General features: G+C 48.6%; 7 protein-coding genes across 7 annotated transcripts; 5 read left to right on the top strand and 2 right to left on the bottom strand.

Annotated features, from left to right (window-relative positions):
• Window positions 1-419: 419 nt before the first annotated feature.
• Window positions 420-1,300, top strand: P174DRAFT_331779 (ornithine decarboxylase antizyme; the record flags this gene model as incomplete). The annotated part of the gene is made up of 3 exons (XM_024821665.1): window positions 420-551; window positions 581-999; window positions 1,090-1,300. Coding segments are annotated over 3 exons (762 nt in total), but the record flags the coding sequence as incomplete, so codon positions are not given.
• A 685-nt stretch (window positions 1,301-1,985) lies between these two features.
• Window positions 1,986-2,883, top strand: P174DRAFT_399454 (yippee/mis18 family protein; the record flags this gene model as incomplete). Its single annotated transcript, XM_024823873.1, has 2 exons — window positions 1,986-2,210; window positions 2,265-2,883. 2 exons carry the CDS (start codon window positions 1,986-1,988, stop codon window positions 2,682-2,684), a joined length of 645 nt encoding a protein of 214 aa, XP_024687148.1. The 3' UTR covers window positions 2,685-2,883.
• A 216-nt stretch (window positions 2,884-3,099) lies between these two features.
• On the bottom strand, window positions 3,100-4,537 carry P174DRAFT_363395 (SHNi-TPR domain-containing protein; the record flags this gene model as incomplete). Its single annotated transcript, XM_024821916.1, has 2 exons — window positions 3,100-3,393; window positions 3,449-4,537. The coding sequence occupies 2 exons, from the start codon at window positions 4,535-4,537 to the stop codon at window positions 3,100-3,102; spliced, it is 1,383 nt and encodes a 460-aa protein (XP_024687147.1).
• A 554-nt stretch (window positions 4,538-5,091) lies between these two features.
• P174DRAFT_456256 (DNA polymerase epsilon noncatalytic subunit) lies at window positions 5,092-7,379 on the top strand (the record flags this gene model as incomplete). Its single annotated transcript, XM_024829411.1, has 4 exons — window positions 5,092-5,432; window positions 5,453-7,106; window positions 7,128-7,264; window positions 7,289-7,379. The coding sequence occupies 4 exons, from the start codon at window positions 5,092-5,094 to the stop codon at window positions 7,377-7,379; spliced, it is 2,223 nt and encodes a 740-aa protein (XP_024687146.1).
• Window positions 7,380-7,749: 370 nt separating this feature from the next.
• P174DRAFT_361146 (mediator of RNA polymerase II transcription subunit 14) lies at window positions 7,750-11,086 on the bottom strand (the record flags this gene model as incomplete). The annotated part of the gene is made up of 2 exons (XM_024821764.1): window positions 7,750-10,371; window positions 10,427-11,086. 2 exons carry the CDS (start codon window positions 11,084-11,086, stop codon window positions 7,750-7,752), a joined length of 3,282 nt encoding a protein of 1,093 aa, XP_024687145.1.
• Window positions 11,087-12,097: 1,011 nt separating this feature from the next.
• P174DRAFT_436974 (MFS transporter) lies at window positions 12,098-14,784 on the top strand. The gene is made up of 4 exons (XM_024826168.1): window positions 12,098-12,354; window positions 12,422-12,707; window positions 12,776-13,358; window positions 13,403-14,784. Exons 2-4 carry the CDS (start codon window positions 12,566-12,568, stop codon window positions 14,454-14,456), a joined length of 1,779 nt encoding a protein of 592 aa, XP_024687144.1. The 5' UTR covers window positions 12,098-12,354; window positions 12,422-12,565; the 3' UTR covers window positions 14,457-14,784.
• A 1,620-nt stretch (window positions 14,785-16,404) lies between these two features.
• Window positions 16,405-18,552, top strand: pdiA (protein disulfide isomerase PDI1). The gene is made up of 4 exons (XM_024826167.1): window positions 16,405-17,019; window positions 17,158-17,536; window positions 17,611-18,050; window positions 18,116-18,552. The coding sequence occupies exons 1-4, from the start codon at window positions 16,646-16,648 to the stop codon at window positions 18,477-18,479; spliced, it is 1,557 nt and encodes a 518-aa protein (XP_024687143.1). The 5' UTR covers window positions 16,405-16,645; the 3' UTR covers window positions 18,480-18,552.
• Window position 18,553: the final 1 nt, after the last annotated feature.

The following is an 18,553-nucleotide window of genomic DNA, read 5'->3' as shown; positions in this document are numbered from 1 at the left end:
TCCAGGGCCGACGAGTCGATACTCGGAAGTATAATGATCTGGCCGGTCTCCACTGGTTAAGGTAGGCCACCTAGTGACTAATCCGTATGGCAGCCCAAGATTGGCGGAGCTTCTTTGCCGATGGAGCCTCATATGACTATGACTTATGGTATTCATCTCCTCATCAAAACCTCGAACCTACCCCTGTTGCACTCAATCAGCAAAGTGACATTATCCGAAACCCAACTTGCCCCAAATCAAACACCAGTATCTACTGTCATATCATTAATTGCTCTTCCAACTTTACCTGGATAATATATACTTCCAATAAATCCTTATCAAATTCTCTGCCACCGTCAAGATTAGTCCCCAGAAAAGCTATCGCTATGGCTAAATCCATCAATAATCAAAGTAGTAACTCCAACCAACTTCAACGGTCCCAACCTAGCGTACTCGCAAGCTGCTACAGCGTTGATGCTTTGACTTCCATGGTCAGCGGCTTCCACTACTGCACCACGACGGGGACCGGTAAGATTCGCCAACGCTTAAAATCCAATATTCCGCATCGTGATGTACGCTGACATCTGCCATTATTGTATAGGAACACAGTGGTATCCCTGAGGTCCCCTCAGGGTCGAAAAACCCTTCTTCAAGTCCTCCCCGCTCGCTACCCGTCCCTTCGCCCGTAGGGAGCAGCTGGCCGGGCAATCAATTGCCTGAATACAAAGGGGAGGCAACGTATACCATTCCGGAAGAGTGTGAGAGGCTCTTCTGTGACAAATTGCGCGCGATTTTCATTGGTGAGATGAAGTTCGCGCAGCAAGAGTCGCCTGGGATGGATGCGTACCAAAGCCGGCCAAACTGGACCGGGCGTGGAAAAAGGCCAGTTCGAAACTGGGTCGAAGTTTGGGACTACGTTGGCGATGCGATTTATCGAGGCTTTTTGACTGATATGAATGATGAACGGACGTTATTCTTGTTCTTCAAAGACAGTGTGCTTGGCCACAATCTCAAAGCTGGGTAAGTTCTTGTCATCCCATGAGAGTTGCAGCGGAATCTCTACGACTTCGGCACGACTTCGGGACTTACTTCTATTCTCTCTTTTTCCAGGTTGATCGCCCTGTTCGAGCTAGCCAGCATGCCTATGTTTGAGTGTTCTCAGATTGTTGCGTGCATTCCCCGGTCGCAGGAAGTAACAGATTCCGAGATTGTGAGAAACCTGGGATGGTGTGGTTTTAATCTGACAACACTGAAACCTTGGATTTCTGAGCAGTGTCTTGAGCACTGCCTGAGCACGAAATGGCTTTTCCTATGTGCGGAGGTCTGACAATGTCAAGTTATTTGACGATCTCTCATTTTTTACAGGACTTCTGGCGTCTCTCAGTTTACCGTCTTACCTCGGTGTCACCCATTTCCAAAGAGGAACTAATCATTTTTCAAATGTAATGCCTTTACATAACCTGTGCTCTATGAAGATTAGTACTCACTAGGGACTTTCTGCTTCGATATGATTATATTGGGACTAGAGTGCTCTATAATTAACATCTATATTTTGCTGAGTCCTTTGGCGAAGCAGTCTTTTAGATCTATTAGGGAAAGCGCAGTCGTAAATTCACAATACTAATGGCAAAACAGAAGTTGTGATACATCCTTGTTACTACTATGTAATTAGGTAGGTACCTTAGTCTGTAGTTATAGGTGTTGCATTGAGTTTACTTCATTAAAACTCTACAGTCCTGGAATATCTTATCAAATGACACCGATTCGGCATTAACGCTGGTTTTCATTTCTGCATGTTATATTAATGACCAGAATTATGAATGTGTGTAAAGGTGTTTCCATCACGGGCACTTAAGTCATTTGGATGCTGGATCAGTCTATGACCTCAGTGTGACCCGTTGCAAAGTCAAACTTGGTCTGGTCTGTATGGAGCATTTAATCAAATATCTACCTGAGCTCGCACCGCGTATAATCTCTCGACAAAATAACACCAAGCTCCTACCCCCATGTTTCCTAAATTCTTATTACCATCTATAATCTTCCATCCAAGGCGCCACAATGCCAACCACCTGCCTTCAACAAGGAAAGCAGATACTCATGGTAATGGAAACAATAGATATCTTACTGGGCATGTGTCATGTCTCCGCTGTTCAAAATGTGGAGCCGAGTTGTGCCTCAAGCCCCAAATCATCAGCAAAGGGTTTACTGGTCGTCATGGCCGGGCGTACCTCGTCTCTGCAGAGCCTACCGCCAGTGCTGTTTCTATGAGCGGGTCAACTTCGCAGGCTGAATCGCTGCCCAACACTGTGATGCAGAGACCAGTTCCACGCCAATACGTCACCGGACTTCATACGGTCTGCGACATCAGCTGTGCATTCTGCGGTAATGTGCTCGGCTGGAAGTATGTCTCCGCCGAGGAAGAGTCCCAGCGATATAAAATCGGAAAGTTTATCTTGGAAACAAAACGAATAGCTATGTCGTCATCATGGGAGTCACCATGCAATACTAATCAGAATGTATCGCCTGGCCACCTGAGCTCTGAGCCCTCGGAAAACATAAACCGTGATGAGCACATCGAGTTTGACAGCCAGGATGAGGATGAGTGTGAAGACATATTTGCTGGGATATGGAGTCCGAGTTTAGCTATGCGCCGAAGGAGTCGGAAGTTGGATCGCTATCTCCCGTTGTTTCGGTTCCCGTCTTGAAGAGCATATTGAGACCCATAGGTCATTTCGGACTTGGCATGATGTTCACAACCGTACTTTTATTAATCCCTCTCATTTCACGCCAGCTTCTATCCAGCGGTATGCTGGAATCATAATGACAATAACGACGGTTGTATTAGCTGTCTAGAAGCGTTGGACCAAGCGCATATGTCAGATTAGCCACTTATCAAGCCGCTGCATGACATGAAGGTTGGGTATCAGGCGGAACTCAAAATTAAAGAGAAAAAGAAAGGAAAGAAAAGGAAAGGTAAGGAAAGAGATAGCCCCATAGTGAGACGAGAATCAGCAAACTGGCAATCGAGCAACGAGTTATAACCTATCGTTCAGCCGGAGCGTAGCAGGGTATGGCGACACCGAGGGTAGGCTGGTGAAAACGAAGATGGGCGACAATCCATCACACATTCTCAGCGCTTTCCGTCCGTGCCTTCTTCGTGTTGAACTCGTCCTCGACCTGTTCTGGAGCTGAGCGTTTCTCCGTAGATTCACTTCGCGGCGGATGTTGGATGCCAGCTGGCTTTCTTTTGACAAATGCAGACAGATCCTTGGCATCTTTTGTAATAGCTTCCAGTCGCGCTTGCTGCTCAACAGCTGGCTGACCTACAATCTGGCCTAGAATTCCTCTAAGCATCGTATCGCTTTCCTCGTTCTGTTGCTCAACCGACACAGGCGGACGACGAAGATCTAGGAGCTGTGATGAGTCAGTAACAAGCAACGAAGAAATAGAACGTTCCTTGGGAACTAACTCTCTGCTCCATGTCTTCAATGATCTCCTTGACATTCGCTATTTTCCTTCTCAGAGCTGTCTCTCTGTCTTCGTCCAAGGCGTCTGATACGTCCAATTTTTTCTGTTCCTGGGCCATTCTGACTCGACAGCTCTCAATAGCCTTCTCCATCTGAGTCGCAGCCTCTTCTCTCATAGCTTTATCAACCTTGCCACGGCGCTCACTGTCCCCTCCAGTAGTGCCTTCGCCGGGATTATTGACAGATGCGAATTCTAGTGCGAGCGAAAGCTTGTAGTGACACTCAGCAAGGGAAGGATCTTCCATAGAAAACAGTGATTGCCTCAGATCAAGTGCAGTCCTGAGGTCCGCCACCGCATCCGTGAATCTCTCCCCTTCAAGTGAAATCTCCGCCTGTAGATCGTAGGTATCTGCGAGACGCTCCTTGATGTGTTTGACATCGGACAGCAGGCCGGCGGATTTTCCCTTCTCACATGATTCCTCTACTGCGGCCAACTTCTTGTGGTAGAGTATACGAGCCAAGTCCAGGACTTCAAAGGCGTTGGCAAAATCGTCGTCGTCATCGTCAACACCATCAGCGCCTCCATCGCCCTCTTCTGCCTCAGATTCCGATTCATCGAAATTTTCATCGCCACTGAATTGGAAAAAGGGCTGGTTCAAAGTCTTTCCAGGGCTGGATTTAGAATCTTTGGAATGTTCTTGCTTAGCCACCCCACTAGCGATCGCATTTTTGATAACGCTCTCGCCAGGCACATGCGCTGATGATTTGGAGCCGCTTGCAGGTAGATCATTTGTTTGAGCTTGAGGCTCTCCAGCTACTTTTGACCCTAGGACATCGCTCTTGCTCACCGCCACGTTGTATAAAGCTTTGCCGTAGGCGAACAGCAGATCAGCGTTGTCAAGTGACAGTTCACCGTTCAGCTCGGCTTGGAGTTCCGTAGCTTGGGAGTAAAGCTCAGCAGCCGCATTGAAGTCCTTGATTGCATCTTTCGCCGCAGCTCGCGCGATCAAATCTTCTAACTGTACACGCTTGGCATCTGCGGCGCGTTTTAGCTTTAATGGGTCTGCTTTTGCTGAGTTAAGCTCTGCCATGACGGTCAGGGCAAGGATACCGTGGGGACGTAGTAGGCTCGGAATATCAGCAGGCACTTTTTCAGCGATGAGAAATGAAGCACATCCAAATGAGAATGGAAAAATGAAGCTGCAAAGCTGAGATCTGCTTTGCGAAACGTTGGAAGGACGAAGTATAGTTATCGGCACGGAGCATTAGTAAGTTCTTAGCCCAAGCCTTCCTAAGAACTTGTCGCGGACTCTCGGCGCGTATGCATATGTGGAGCACCGGCAACCACGCGTCTCTCTAAAGGTCCGTTACCTTTACGGAGTACCTACATACATAGTGTTTCGAGTTTTCAAAAACAACAACAACATCATCGTTATCGCCATCTGGATCACCCCATAATCGTTCTAGCCCAGCGTCGTGTTTACCTTTCAGATTACCCGTTTTCTGTCATGACAAAAGCAGTGAAACTCACAGAGGATGAGTTATAGCCTGCTCATCCTCCTTGAAGCAAGCTACTTTCATATGGTCCTCAGTCCCGAGACATCTCTGAAGAGACTAAGCAATTACTACCACATCGGAAGTAAAAATGGACCACACGCCGCTTGCTGGAGACAGGTGTCTGGACTCTGATCCCATCTTCTCTTCGTCTCCAGGGTTCGGCACTCCGGTACGTCCTTTACGAAAATCGAACCTTAATGCTCCCGTCGCGAGGAGCTCAGTCTTGCCAATTCTACTTCCACCCTCCACGCTTCGACCTGTAGCTTTCCGTACTTTCACCAGGAAGCACAACTTGACCATCTCATCCTCAGCACTGCAGACTTTGGCTTCCTTTGTAGGAAAACATTGCGGCTCTGGATGGCGCGAAGAAGGCCTTGCGGAGCGCGTCTTGGATGAGGTAGCTAAAATCTGGAAAAAGGCCGGGGCGGCGTCATCGTCGAGGAAGGCAGAGGGGCCTCACTGAAGGCTATTTTGATGACCTTAGAGGGCAACATGAGTGGAGGAAGGGTAGTTCCTGCGAAATCAAACGCAACAAGAGAAGGACCGATAGATCTGAATGCCCTCAATTGTGATGCCAGGCGACCGAACCCACACTTGTCTCCAGACCCAGCAATCAACGATGAGGAACATGACGACTTGGACTTATCATTACACCCAAGAAATTGGATCAAGATTGTTGAGGCATTCGACATGCCGCGCTTGACTTACAACGTCGACAAGAAGTACTTCGAATTAACAAAGTCAAAGGCTACATTGTTCCCGCAGGCTTCACACAAGACTAGTGTATTCAGAGACCGTTATAACATTGTTCATCAGCGCCTACTCCGGAATGAGACATTTCAATCATCGTTGAGTTATTCCAGAGGCCACTCCCTGAAGAGGTCGTCATCCTCATTCGCTCCCACTCAATGTTATAGGTTGACGCCGATTGCAAACTTGCTTGGAAGAAGTGGCACGTCACACCTGCTTCTAGGATTACTCTCTATATCACCCGCAGGTGATCTCTCCTTGGTCGATTTGACAGGTAGCGTTGCGCTAGATCTGAGTCATGCCCGGACGATACCAGACGATGGTGCTTGGTTTGCTCCCGGAATGATAGTCCTCGTCGATGGAGTCTATGAAGAAGATGGAAGCGTGCGAGGATCAGTCTTAGGTGGAAACAGCGGAGTCGGTGGCTCCATTGGGGGTCGATTTGTGGGTGTATCAATTTGCGGACCTCCATGCGAACGACGGGAAGTATCACTGGGAACCAATCACCAGCACAGCAACGGAGAGATTAGCTCTAGCGGAGGGTTTGGATGGGTCGACTTTCTAGGGATCGGGAGTGAACGCGCACAAGGCTCACGAATGAGGAGAATCCAGGCCAAATGTTTGCGAGGTGTGCACGATGACGCGGATTCGCCCGTACGACTGAAAGTGGCTATCATGAGCGAGGTTAATCTTGACAACTTCAAGTCGCTTGACGCGCTGAGGAAGGTTTTCGGTACATATAGTGAGCTTTCGCCCACAGAACGCCCAATAGGCTTTGTCGTGATAGGGAACTTCGTCCAGAAGGCCACAATCAACGGAGGCGGCCATGCTGGCAGCATCGAGTACAAGGAGTACTTTGATTCACTCTCCATTGTACTAGCCGACTATCCTGAACTTTTACGACACTCTACTTTCGTCTTTGTTCCTGGGGATAATGATCCATGGTCGTCTGCTTTCACAGCGGGCGCTGCCTCGACAGTACCACGTCAACCAGTTCCGGATATGTTTACGTCGAGGGTAAAGCGTGCGTTTGCATCGGCAAATTCAGAGTCGGGGCGATCGCAAGCTTCCGAGCCTGCCGGCGAAGCTATCTGGACCTCCAACCCATCGCGTCTCACCGTCTTTGGGCCCTTGCATGATATCGCCATCTTTCGAGATGACATAACAGGAAGGCTGAGGCGGAACGCAGTGGCTACTAAGCAAGGCGAGGATGAGTGTGATTCGGCAATTCCACAAGATCCGGAAACCGAGGCTGGTCTTGCCACGGCTGGTAATGAAACTCATGCTCAGGCCCATCCGGCAGATGCAAAAGCACAGCAATCTTTTTCCAGTGTGCACACGGCACGAAAACTAGTGAAAACAATACTAGACCAGGGAACGATGTCCCCATTTCCGCTATCAATGCGACCTGTCTTGTGGGATCATGCAGCATCGTTGCAACTGTACCCATTGCCGACAGCGTTTATTTTGGCGGATCCTGAAGTAGCACCATTCTGTATGACCTACGAAGGGTGCCATGTCATGAATCCAGGAAGATTCATCTCTGAAGAAGGATCGACATGTATGAGATGGGTTGAGTTTGATATATTGAAAAATCGAGGGCGTGTGAAAGAGGAGCGGCTATAGCAAATCATAACTGCAATTCTATTGGTTGCAGTGCTGAAGCCAACTGAATTGAGTGAAGCATAGGAGCTGATTGGATGTAACTAAGTCGGGGCTAGCTTGTGGTTTCAGCTCTTGGCGCCAGTATACATGTGATCCTTTAAAAGGAGTATCATATTTAACTGCCCGAAGTAAAGTATCATCATTCACGTGCAATCATCATATGGCAGCCAAAACGGCATGGCGTGAATTGGATGTACACATAAATTAATGTATTAGCAAGAATACATCCGAAGGAGGCATTGCTTGGAGACAACCCTGTTATATGCGCGAAGTTGGTGCCCCCGGAGGTACAAGAGAGATGAAAAAGTCGCGATGACTTTATACAGAGGTGTCAGTCAATTGTGATAACATCTGCAGCATTGGAAGCCACAGGGTTTCGCTGAAGACTTTTGTCATTAACGAAGTTCGCCGTCATCGTAGTATCGTTAGCCATGCCAGCCTGCGACGGGGCCCCGGTTTGACTCTGTTTCTCCGGTACTGGCTGAGTTGAGTAATCCTGATCAGATTTAGTTTCTCGCGGTAACCAAGTATTATGCTGAGCGCCGGTGAAACATCCATCTAGGGCCCAAATAACATTGCTGACTCCCTCAGCGTCTGCAACCACTCCATTTCCCAGACCTTTCCAACCGTTTCCCTTGGAATGATACAATGTGCCTCGCAGCTTGGCTTTGAGTTGGTCGTGGCCTGGCCCGGCCCCTGGGCTGCTCAACTCCCTTAGTACCCAAGTCAATTGCCCCGAATGCTGGCTCGTTGTGAGTTGGAAACGGAAGCCCTGATAAGTATAATGGAGGAGGAATGTGTAAGCATTGCGCACAATCACCTGTAACCTGAACGACTCCTGGCGAGACGCGTTAGATGTTAATTGCTCCAAGGCTCGCACCAAGGGAAGTGTAAAAGAGAGAATCTCGGTTACAAAATCCAAACCAGCTTCATTAGAAGCATGGTTTAAAATGGCAGCGAGAGAACCCTGGACCCGGCGATGAGGGTTCGGATGCTTAAATCGAATACCCAGAGTGAGAGAAAGTAAGGGGTCAGTCCTTGCTAGAATGCGAACAGGGTCAAGCTCCGCAGAAGAGGGGACCTCGGACAACCCGATCCCGATAATGGCTGAGAGATCCCTTCTTGGGCCGTAAGCAAAGGCTATGTGAGTAAGCGATAACGACTGAGGTGTCAATCTCCTTTGCCGAAGAAAATCGAGGATTGACAACGTGCACTCCAGAGTCTGCAGGCTTTTAAACAGCTGTACGATCACAGGTCGACCAGGCGGAGCGAGAAGCCGAAGGGCAAAGCCACTGCCTCCTCGCTTGAAAACTAGGGAGCTGTCCGACTTTGAGACTAATGTGCACAAATCTGTCCAAGGTCCCACCAAGTTGCCATACGCCACAAATATGGCAATATTCTTGTGACGGTCAATCCCATGGAAGGCAAGGCGAACTGTATCCTTGAGAAGGTTCTTTCTCTTCAGACCAGCGGGCAAAACTAGCTGAAGCGCCCGAGGAAGGTTCGATACTTGGTAGCGAATGAAAATATCCGGGATTTGAAGATCGGACTCAACCTTCAATGCGCACAATGGTGGGTGAAACTCAACTGATTGCAAATCGGATAGATAGCTGACGTTGGCATAAATTGCTACCATCCCAGAAAGACAGTAGCCCAAATCGGGGAATGAGGAAGAGTGAGTCTGGTGGCTCGTAGCAAGAAAGGTATCGCTCATGCTATATCCTGAACAAAGTGGAACACTTGTATCAGAGACCGAAAAATCTGTTGCAACTTCTGAGGATCGGCGAAGTTGCACAACCCACCAGTTGTCACCTGTGATGCTGCTTGTTGCAGCCACGACCCAATTTCGCTCCCAGGAAGGGTGACAGAAGAGGGAAAAACGCAAGACATTAGCTGGAAAAGCTTTCCGAATATCGTTTCTGAGTCCCTTTGGGCTGACTGTTTCAAAACCCAAAATCCTGACATTAGACTCAAGTTCCTCTATGGCCGCAATGCAACGAAGCCGAGAAACACGGGCCACTAAATCATCGATGGTGGACCTGTCCAGAATGGCATCACTTTCGGAACGTTCTGAGACACCAGGGGTGGCGGACAAGATGACGGCTCCTGACATCGGCTCAATGGATACCCGAAGATGTCTGGAGTCCGTCAGCTGGACAGAGAGTTGACATTCGCCAGGCTCAGTGACATTCAAAATAGCTTGTGAAGACAAAGTGCCGGTGGAGAATAGCGAATGTTCACTTAGGATGCCGTAAGCTGACGAGAGCAAATAAGATATATGTAAAGCAATGACACTCCGCAGGAGACACTCCATTGACAAATCCTCTGGATCGAACTCGATGTCTCTACTGTCAACCTCCTGGCGGTCCCTCATCCAACGCAAGCCCAGGCACGGTACCCCAAAGCCTTGGCTGTCAGCATCCCCATTACCGCTCTTGACCCCAATCTCGACCCAACTCTTAGGTCCTGGTTTTAGGGCCCAATAGTGTACAACCAGGGTTCGATGCAAAAGCTCAACACGTAATGTTTCTGACCAAAGGCCTTTAGCCAACTCGATGGCCTGCTTGAATAATATATGAATTTTATTGGTCAATACCAAGCCATGCAGGAAATTGAAGCAGCCTGTCAAGCCGCTATCACGCAGTTTATCATTGATTTTAGCATCAATCTCATTGGACATTCGACCCTTCGGAATGCTGGAGGATGGGGAGTAAAGAAAGCGGATGTCAACGAAGAAGAATTGGGAGAGCTCGCTTTCTGCCCCGACGGATAAGTCGAGCTCAAATTCGCCGCGCACGACAAAAGTAACTCGGCCGTCGTGAACTCGGTAGGTCCGGAATGGGTGAGGGATTGAATCATGTAATGCAAGTCTGGCACTGATGATTCTGTTTACTTTATGCAACCGTCTCAGAGCTCCTCTCGCTGTTAGAAGTTTGGAGGACTTGTAGCCGAGCTAGACAACTTGGAGTCAGTGATTGTTGAGCTTCGTGCGTGCAAACATGGCTTACATCTGCTAAGGATTCCAGCCTGCCCTTGGACAAGATCTCCAGGGCAGTTTGGAGATCCGGATTGGCCACCTGAGCCTGCACCAGGTCCCGTTTCATATCTCCCACTCGCTGCAACGCATCCACAAAAGCTTGATGGCGAGCGCGAATAAAATTTTGCAGGTCGATTAATTTACTGACATCGCGCGCTCGCCGACTCCATTGTGAAAGAACGAGAAGTTTAATGAACTCGGCCCGTTTAGCATGAGCAAAGTCTAGTATTCTGAGCTTTTTCTGGACGTTTTCGGGAGACTGATTCCCAGGAGTTTTTCCATTGACAGGCAACAAAGGCATTGAGCTATGCGGTGACACTTGTATTGCCGCCAGCTCCGTAATAAGGTCAGATAGCTCATTCCAGCATTGCTGCACAGATCGGTTGACTAGCGTTGAAAATGGAAAGAATCCCTGTGTAATATGTGGTAGCTCAGGCAGAGCTCTGTGTCCGTCAATTCCAGGTTTGCCAATATAACTTTCCTTATCAGGGTCGTGTTCTTTGGTTCCTTTGGCTGCTCCGTTGATATGTAACGACCCATTTCGCAAGTTATCTCCATTACTCGGGGTCTGAGTGTCTGGCGCATGCCCGGGCCGGCCAACAGTAGCATTATCCATGATGACGCCCGGCATGTCTGTAGATATGGCACCTCCGGCCTCTGGGACCAGCTCTCCCCCCCTTCACCCTCTGCACGGCACAAAGGTGAGCGACCTGACTCGGGTGCTAGCCCAGACACGCCGGCGTTAGGGCCAGGAAGGGAAGCTGACAGTATTCAACCCGCTGAAACAACCGCTTCAGCTTGCTGTCATCCGTGATCAACTGGAATGCGCAAAGCTAGTTCGACGAGAGCACTGCAACGGCACTGAAGGTAGGTAAACTTCCAGTGAAGTAAAGAATGACGCGTGGGCAAGCTGGAACAAGGACCTTATGAGGTAGTTTTATCGGCCTTATAGAATTGATTCAGGTGCGCGATCGAGAGTTTGTGAAGGTATTAGCCACGAAAACTCGCGTTGGTCGGCCCTGCTCAAGAGACTCATAAAGTAAAAGCATTCAGCAGGATGACAAATAAGCCATACACTAAGTCTTTTCCGTCTGATTGCGATTCACTGTTTCAGACATAGGATTCGGAGGTTCTCGCGAACGAAAGGGTGGAATCCATCAGAGGCTTCAGCCCTTTGCTGAAGCAAACAAGGAGATTGCGTCTATGCACTGTGGAAGATTAAAGTAGTGACCACGCCACAGATGATGCTTGCAGATATACTGCGCATATACAGGCAATGGAAAGGAATATTGAGAAGCTGAGGGGCTGATGTATTATTGTCTAAAAGGTGCAGTACTCGTGCGCTCGGAAAAGAGATGACGGATTGCAGATTCATGAAGTGCCTTGGTGCCTGAAGAAATACGGTATGCCTGAGGGATTACCAACACGTACTTACCTACCTTAGTAAGATCCGGATGTTTTAGTTGTCGGTAATATAACCTGATTCTTACGTTAGCGTCTGTTACGTACCTACCTTGGGTACCTGCGTATCGTTCTCTCCGCATTTCCACTAACCTAGGAGTATTTAGGTCAAGATTACCTAACAGCTATGATATGGATAAGGTAAGCTGCCACTGAGGTAAGGAGCTCAAGTCGATTTGTCCCCAACTGATGACAATGGCCGGTCATTCCTTAACGTGTGCGAGAAACACCGGGGGACAAAATAATCTTCACTTGTTATTCCACATAGTGATTACTTTGCCTCAGCACTATGTTAGTCCACTAAATTAGGAACCTAACTTATGCCGTTCCTGCAATACCCAAATAATCCTTTGGTAAAAGGCTCCTTACTCGAATTTGTCCAACGTCTAGTTGGAGCTGACGCAGCGTCTGGTGTTACCCAGCCTGCGTGATTTACTAGTATGGTCAAGCAACGCTTTGGAGAGCCCATTCCAATCGCCTGCTGACACCTCTTCCATGAGTCTAGGTTGGCGGTCTGTCGGAAAACAGTGCCTTCTACTCTGGTGGGCTGGCTATTCCTTTTCTTATCTGTAAGTTGCTGAGGGAGCAATTGTTTCGAACAACCAGACCTTTTATATAATGCTAGCGCGTGTCTCAAGTTGCTGTCAATATGCGGGCTGGCGAGGAAACCGAAACGAGCATCACGCGGCCGCAATACCCTGGGGATGATATTCGGCCCACCAGCAGAAAGGAACTCGCCGGATGGTATAGCTATGGCTGGGCAGCAGAGGTTTTTACGGTCTGCGCTATGGGTATGCACATGTCTGGCATCAGGCCTTCGCTCGCATTCATTCGCTCCTAAAGTTGACACTTACCATAGGCTCCTTCCTCCCCATTACCTTGGAGCAAATGGCTCGCGACCGCGGTGTTCTTTTATCCGATAAGGTGACCCCCTGCAGTGCTACCTTGAATGGTCCATCGAAGACTTCCACACAAGCCCAGTGGACGCTTTCTTCAAGATATGATGCCGGAGGACCAACAGTAGTAAACCAGTGTGTGGTCCACATATTCGGTGTCGAGATAAATACTGCAAGTTTCGCAATGTATACCTTCTCGGTGAGTGTCTTTATTCAAGCCATCTTGATCATATCGATGTCAGGAGCCGCAGACCATGGAAGTCATCGAAAGCTGCTTCTAGTGGCTTTCGCTGTGATTGGCTCGGTCTCCACAATGCTCTTTCTGGGCGTAGTGCCTAAGATCTATATGGTGGGGGCAGTGATTGCGATAATTGCAAACACCTGCTTTGGAGCCTCCTTTGTGCTTTTGAATTCATTCCTACCCTTGCTGGTACGCCATCATCCTTCTGTGCTTCAGGGTGTCCGCGAAACCCCACCTGCTTTGGATGGTTCTCGCGCCCAAGAAGGTCATTCTGATACCACAAACGATATTGATCATGGCATTGAGTCTAATGCCACCTCGCCCTGCTTCATGCCCATCAAGGAAATAGAGAAAACGCTGAAGCGGACATGCATCCTGAAACTCCCATTCCAGTTTCGCAAGAGCTGAAGCTATCAACTCGGATATCTTCTTATGGAATTGGAATTGGCTACATAGGTGCCATTATCCTACAAACAGTCTGCATCCTCGTCGTCATCGGTACCAACCAAACTACCTTCTCCCTGCGTCTCGTACTGTTTCTAATCGGGCTCTGGTGGTTTATTTTTACAATACCTGCCGCGCTCTGGCTGCGATCTCGCCCAGGCCCACCATTGACTACCACTCACCAAGGGAAGCACACCCGCTCTTGGGTCGGTTACATGGCATATGCCTGGAAGTCGCTGTATCGGACAGCAGTGCGGACACGTCATCTCAAAGACATCTTACTGTTTCTCGCCGCTTGGTTTCTTCTCAGTGATGGAATTGCCACCGTCAGTGGGACTGCGGTACTCTTTGCAAAGACACAACTCAATATGCAACCCGCAGCTTTGGGACTAATCAATGTGATTGCAATGGTGGCCGGTGTCTTGGGGGCGTTTTCTTGGAGTAGTGTTTCGCGAGTATTCAATCTCAGCGCGTCTCAAACAATCATTGCATGCATTCTCTTATTCGAGCTAGTGCCTCTCTATGGTCTTTTGGGGTTTATTCCAGCAATCAAGAGCCTCGGGTTTTTGGGCCTGCAGCAGCCGTGGGAGATGTTCCCACTGGGAATTGTTTATGGGCTTGTCATGGGCGGCCTATCCTCTTACTGCCGCAGTTTCTTCGGAGAGTTGATTCCTCCTGGCAACGAAGCAGCATTCTATGCGCTTTATGCCATTACTGACAAAGGGTCGAGCATTTTTGGGCCTGCAATTGTCGGCATCATCACCGATCGCTACGGTGAAATTCGGCCTGCATTTTTGTTCCTTGCAATTTTGATATTTCTCCCGTTGCCACTGATGCTACTTGTGGATGTTGAACGAGGGAAGAGAGATGCGCTTGCTCTTGCTGCAGAATTGCAGCCGTCAGGCGCTCAAATCTACGGAACGCTTCCAGGAAACGAGGACCGCGCCCCGCCAATGTGAGCTATAGGTATTTGTACTATCGATCTTCTAAGCGATCATTAGAGTTGCCCGGCAGAGCCAGGCTTGGATGGAAGCCAATTCGGTCAACTCTTATTGGAACACGGCTAGCCCGTTGGCTAGGAGCTTGCTTCTTTCTCCTCTATAATCGTTGTCTCTGTCCCTTTTCTCTCGGACACGATCGAGTACGCACTACCTTGAGAGTGTAAATGACACAGTGAACTACATAGCTCTACGAGCAAGCAACTCGAAGCTTTTTACTGCTAGAAAAGGGGATGTTTCCACTTTTCAGCGCTTTTGGACGTGCCATTAATGCTACCATACTCTCGGGCAGAAGTGTAAATTCCCCATAATGACACCAAGCCATGTAGCGAGTATTATGAACATACACTTTGTTAAAGAAGTCCGGCCGGGCTGACCAAAATTCATTGTATCTGTGCCTTAGGCTCACCCTCACCGTGGATATTAACTTGCAATATTCGAAAATGATTGGTTCACTGAGGACCGTCCAGGCAAAAGACACCTCCATTCAGCTCATACAAATTTTAGTTGCTGCTTTTAGCGGAGAATCAAACACTACCTATTCATAGTCCTAATCCATCAGGAGGCAGTGAGGTCCAGGAGTCCTCAGCCTCCATTTTGTCGCGGATCGACTGACCGGCTTAAAAAATCGCATCAAGAATGAGGAAGTATCTCAATAGTGTGGATGATCGAGTGGATCGACATCGTCTCATCAATTTTGTTTAGCAGAAGCACGAAACCTCATTTTCCTGCCTCGTAACAGCCTAAGTATCATCTTTCTACTCTATAGCAGCCGGGCACTGCTCTGAATAATGTAGACTTATGTGGCAAAATTCAGTATGGACTCTATAGGTACCACACTCCTTACATGAGTATCCAACTGTGCATAAGCTTGTGGTATGTTAAATAAGTTTATTACTTGCTTTTAGTCTAAGTCATCACCTTGAGAGTCAAGGACCCGTTCCCCGATTTCCGAAGTTTTGACTATTTTTTGATAGTATTGTGTTGATAATCCAGGTAGCTGTTGCAATCCTGTTGGGGTGAGGAGAGCGTAAATATGTCTACGGAGTACGGAGTAACACTCCCCTAGTCAACCAACTCACAGTGTCAAAAGATGCTAGAGTACCTTACAACCTTCGGGTTCCATGAGCGGTACAGTATTCATTCGTGGCAAGGTACCTCTAGGTTCGCTGTACCTTATTAAACAAAGAGGAGGGGACAATACCAGCTGGTAATGATACTGTACTAGATTCCATGTATGGCATATCATTCCCTACCTTACCTCAAGATATCTTAAACGTGTAATAAATTACACTACAAGGTACCTTACCTCGGTAGGTACTTCGTTTTTTTATCAGGTGTGCCTATCTCTAGGTAGGCGATATAGATCCTTCAAATACCAAAGAAATGCAGGGGAATGGAAAGAGCACCTAGAGCATAGGTAGCTAGGTAGCTAGGTACATACTAGGCTGCTATCTATCCTACCTGTGTTGCGAAGTACGTACAGTATCTATATACCTTAAGGTACCGTACCTTAGCGATAATGAAAGTTATAAGGTAGAGGACGGAGGGAGTATGGTGTATCTATCGAAGACTCTTACCGGTACCTAACCTAAGGTAGGACTTGGGGTACGGGACATTCTCCGTCGAAAACCTTACCAAGCTACTTTGGAATCTATGGCCCTACCTAGGTACCTTAGGTACCTTTATCTATGGATTGGAGGTGGGTATTATGGGTACGTGTTTTGTTACCTGGCTGGATATGATTTATCAACTCTCTTATTTACGGGGTATTTACCCATGATTTTACGGATCCCTTGCAGCATTCACTGTTTAGGCGGCTGAGCGGAGCCAGTCACAGAGCTCGAACAGCCAGCTGACTGCAGAAAGAACAAACTGTCCTCAACTCTTCCCCATAGCTGTACTTAATGGGGGGCCGCTCACCTCTTGAATCGTCTGTTCTCCCTCCGCTGTGCTCTTCCCATCGCTCTCATCTCTGCCTTTTAAGCTGTAGGGTAGCAACCCGGACAGAGATTCATTCTTGTCTAACTCTCAACTCCTCAATCGAGCAGGACGATTGAGTCTGCAGCTACTTACAAGACGACCTTCATCTTTGGTCTTGATTTACCCCATTAACCGTCATTTCGTTTGTTCCGAGACTTTTCTATATCATGCGGTCTTTTGCTCCCTTGGTTTTAAGCCTTCTCGGGGCTAGCGCGGTAGCCTCTGCTGCTGACGCGACAGCTGATACCACTTCTGATGTCGTCTCTCTGACCAAAGACTCGTTCAAGGATTTTATGAAAGAGCATGACTTGGTGCTGGCCGAGTTCTATGCGCCCTGGTGCGGCCACTGCAAGGCTCTAGCTCCCAAATATGAAGAGGCTGCTACTGAGCTCAAGGGGAAAAATATCCCCTTGGTCAAGGTCGATTGCACTGAGGAAGAGGACTTGTGCAAAGAAAACGGCGTCGAGGGCTATCCTACTCTCAAGATCTTCCGCGGCCCTGATTCCAGTAAGCCCTACCAGGGAGCTCGCCAGGCTGACTCGTAAGTTTTTCTACTCCCAGCGCGCGCCTCTATCAATCCTCGTCCCTGATCATCTGTGCTCTGCTTTCCCCTTCGATACGGCCTTGCCTTCCGGTTCCTAGTGGCCTTATGCATTATGAACTAACCTTACTCAAAAAGGATTGTCTCCTACATGATCAAGCAGTCCCTCCCCGCCGTCTCAACTGTCACTGAAGAGAACCTCGAAGAGATCAAGACCATGGACAAGATAGTTGTCATCGGTTACTTTGCCTCCGACGACAAGGCTGCCAATGATGTGTTCACCTCTTTTGCTGAATCTCAGAGAGACAACTACCTCTTTGCCGCGACCAGCGACTCAGCTATTGCCAAAGCGGAGGGTGTCAAGCAACCCTCAATTGTGCTCTACAAAGACTTTGACGAGAAGAAGGCTATCTACGATGGAACGATCGAGCAGGAAGCGATACTCAGCTGGGTAAAAACTGCCAGCACTCCTCTTGTGGGTGAGATTGGCCCCGAGACCTACTCTAGCTATATTACGGTATGTTCTTGTCCCTAATGATCAGAAACAATTAATCTTCTTTACCGTACCAGCTAACCTGGACCGTGTTCTAGGCCGGTATCCCTCTCGCGTACATCTTCGCTGAGAGCAAGGAGGAGCGTGATCAGTACGCCGAGGAATTCAAGCCCATTGCTGAAAAGCACAAGGGAGCTATCAACATCGCGACAATTGATGCCAAGATGTTCGGTGCCCATGCCGGAAACCTCAACCTTGACCCTCAGACATTCCCCGCTTTCGCTATCCAGGATCCGGAGAAGAACGCCAAGTACCCTTACGACCAGTCCAAGGAAATCAATGCCAAAGACATCGGGAAGTTCATCCAAGATGTTCTTGATGGCAAGGTTGAGCCCAGCATCAAGTCTGAGCCTATTCCTGAAACCCAGGAAGGACCCGTCACAGTCGTGGTGGCTCACTCCTATCAGGATCTTGTCATCAATAACGACAAGGATGTTCTCCTCGAATTCTACGCCCCGTGGTGTGGACACTGTAAAGCGTGAGTGTTGCCCGTCTTTCTACCAAAAGGCTGGCATAAAAGTTGAGCTAACGAGTCTTTCATAGTCTGGCCCCCAAGTATGAGGAGTTAGCGGCTCTCTATGCTGGTGATTTCAAAGATAAGGTCACCATTGCCAAGATCGATGCTACTGCCAACGACGTTCCTGATTCCATCACCGGATTCCCTACCATCAAACTCTATCCCGCCGGTGCTAAAGATTCTCCCGTTGAGTATTCTGGCTCTCGTACCGTCGAGGATCTGGCGAACTTCATCAAGGAGAACGGCAAGTACAAGGTCGACGCTCTTGAGGCTGCCTCAGAGAAGGTTGAAGAAGGGGCTGATGTTACCGCTTCCCCTTCGGCTACATCCACCGAGTCTGAAGCTCCTGCTGCTACTGGCGACGAGAAGGGCGACCATGATGAATTGTAGACTACTACTTTAGCCGAAGGACCTCGTTTTAGTATCCCAATTTCAAACTTCATGATTGTATCTTACCCCCGGCA

Source organism: Aspergillus novofumigatus (assembly GCF_002847465.1).
Source record: "Aspergillus novofumigatus IBT 16806 chromosome Unknown P174scaffold_1, whole genome shotgun sequence".
Lineage (NCBI taxonomy): Eukaryota > Fungi > Ascomycota > Eurotiomycetes > Eurotiales > Aspergillaceae > Aspergillus > Aspergillus novofumigatus.
The sequence above is the reverse complement of the archived record's forward strand: the minus strand, read 5'-3'. Positions and strand labels throughout refer to the sequence as shown.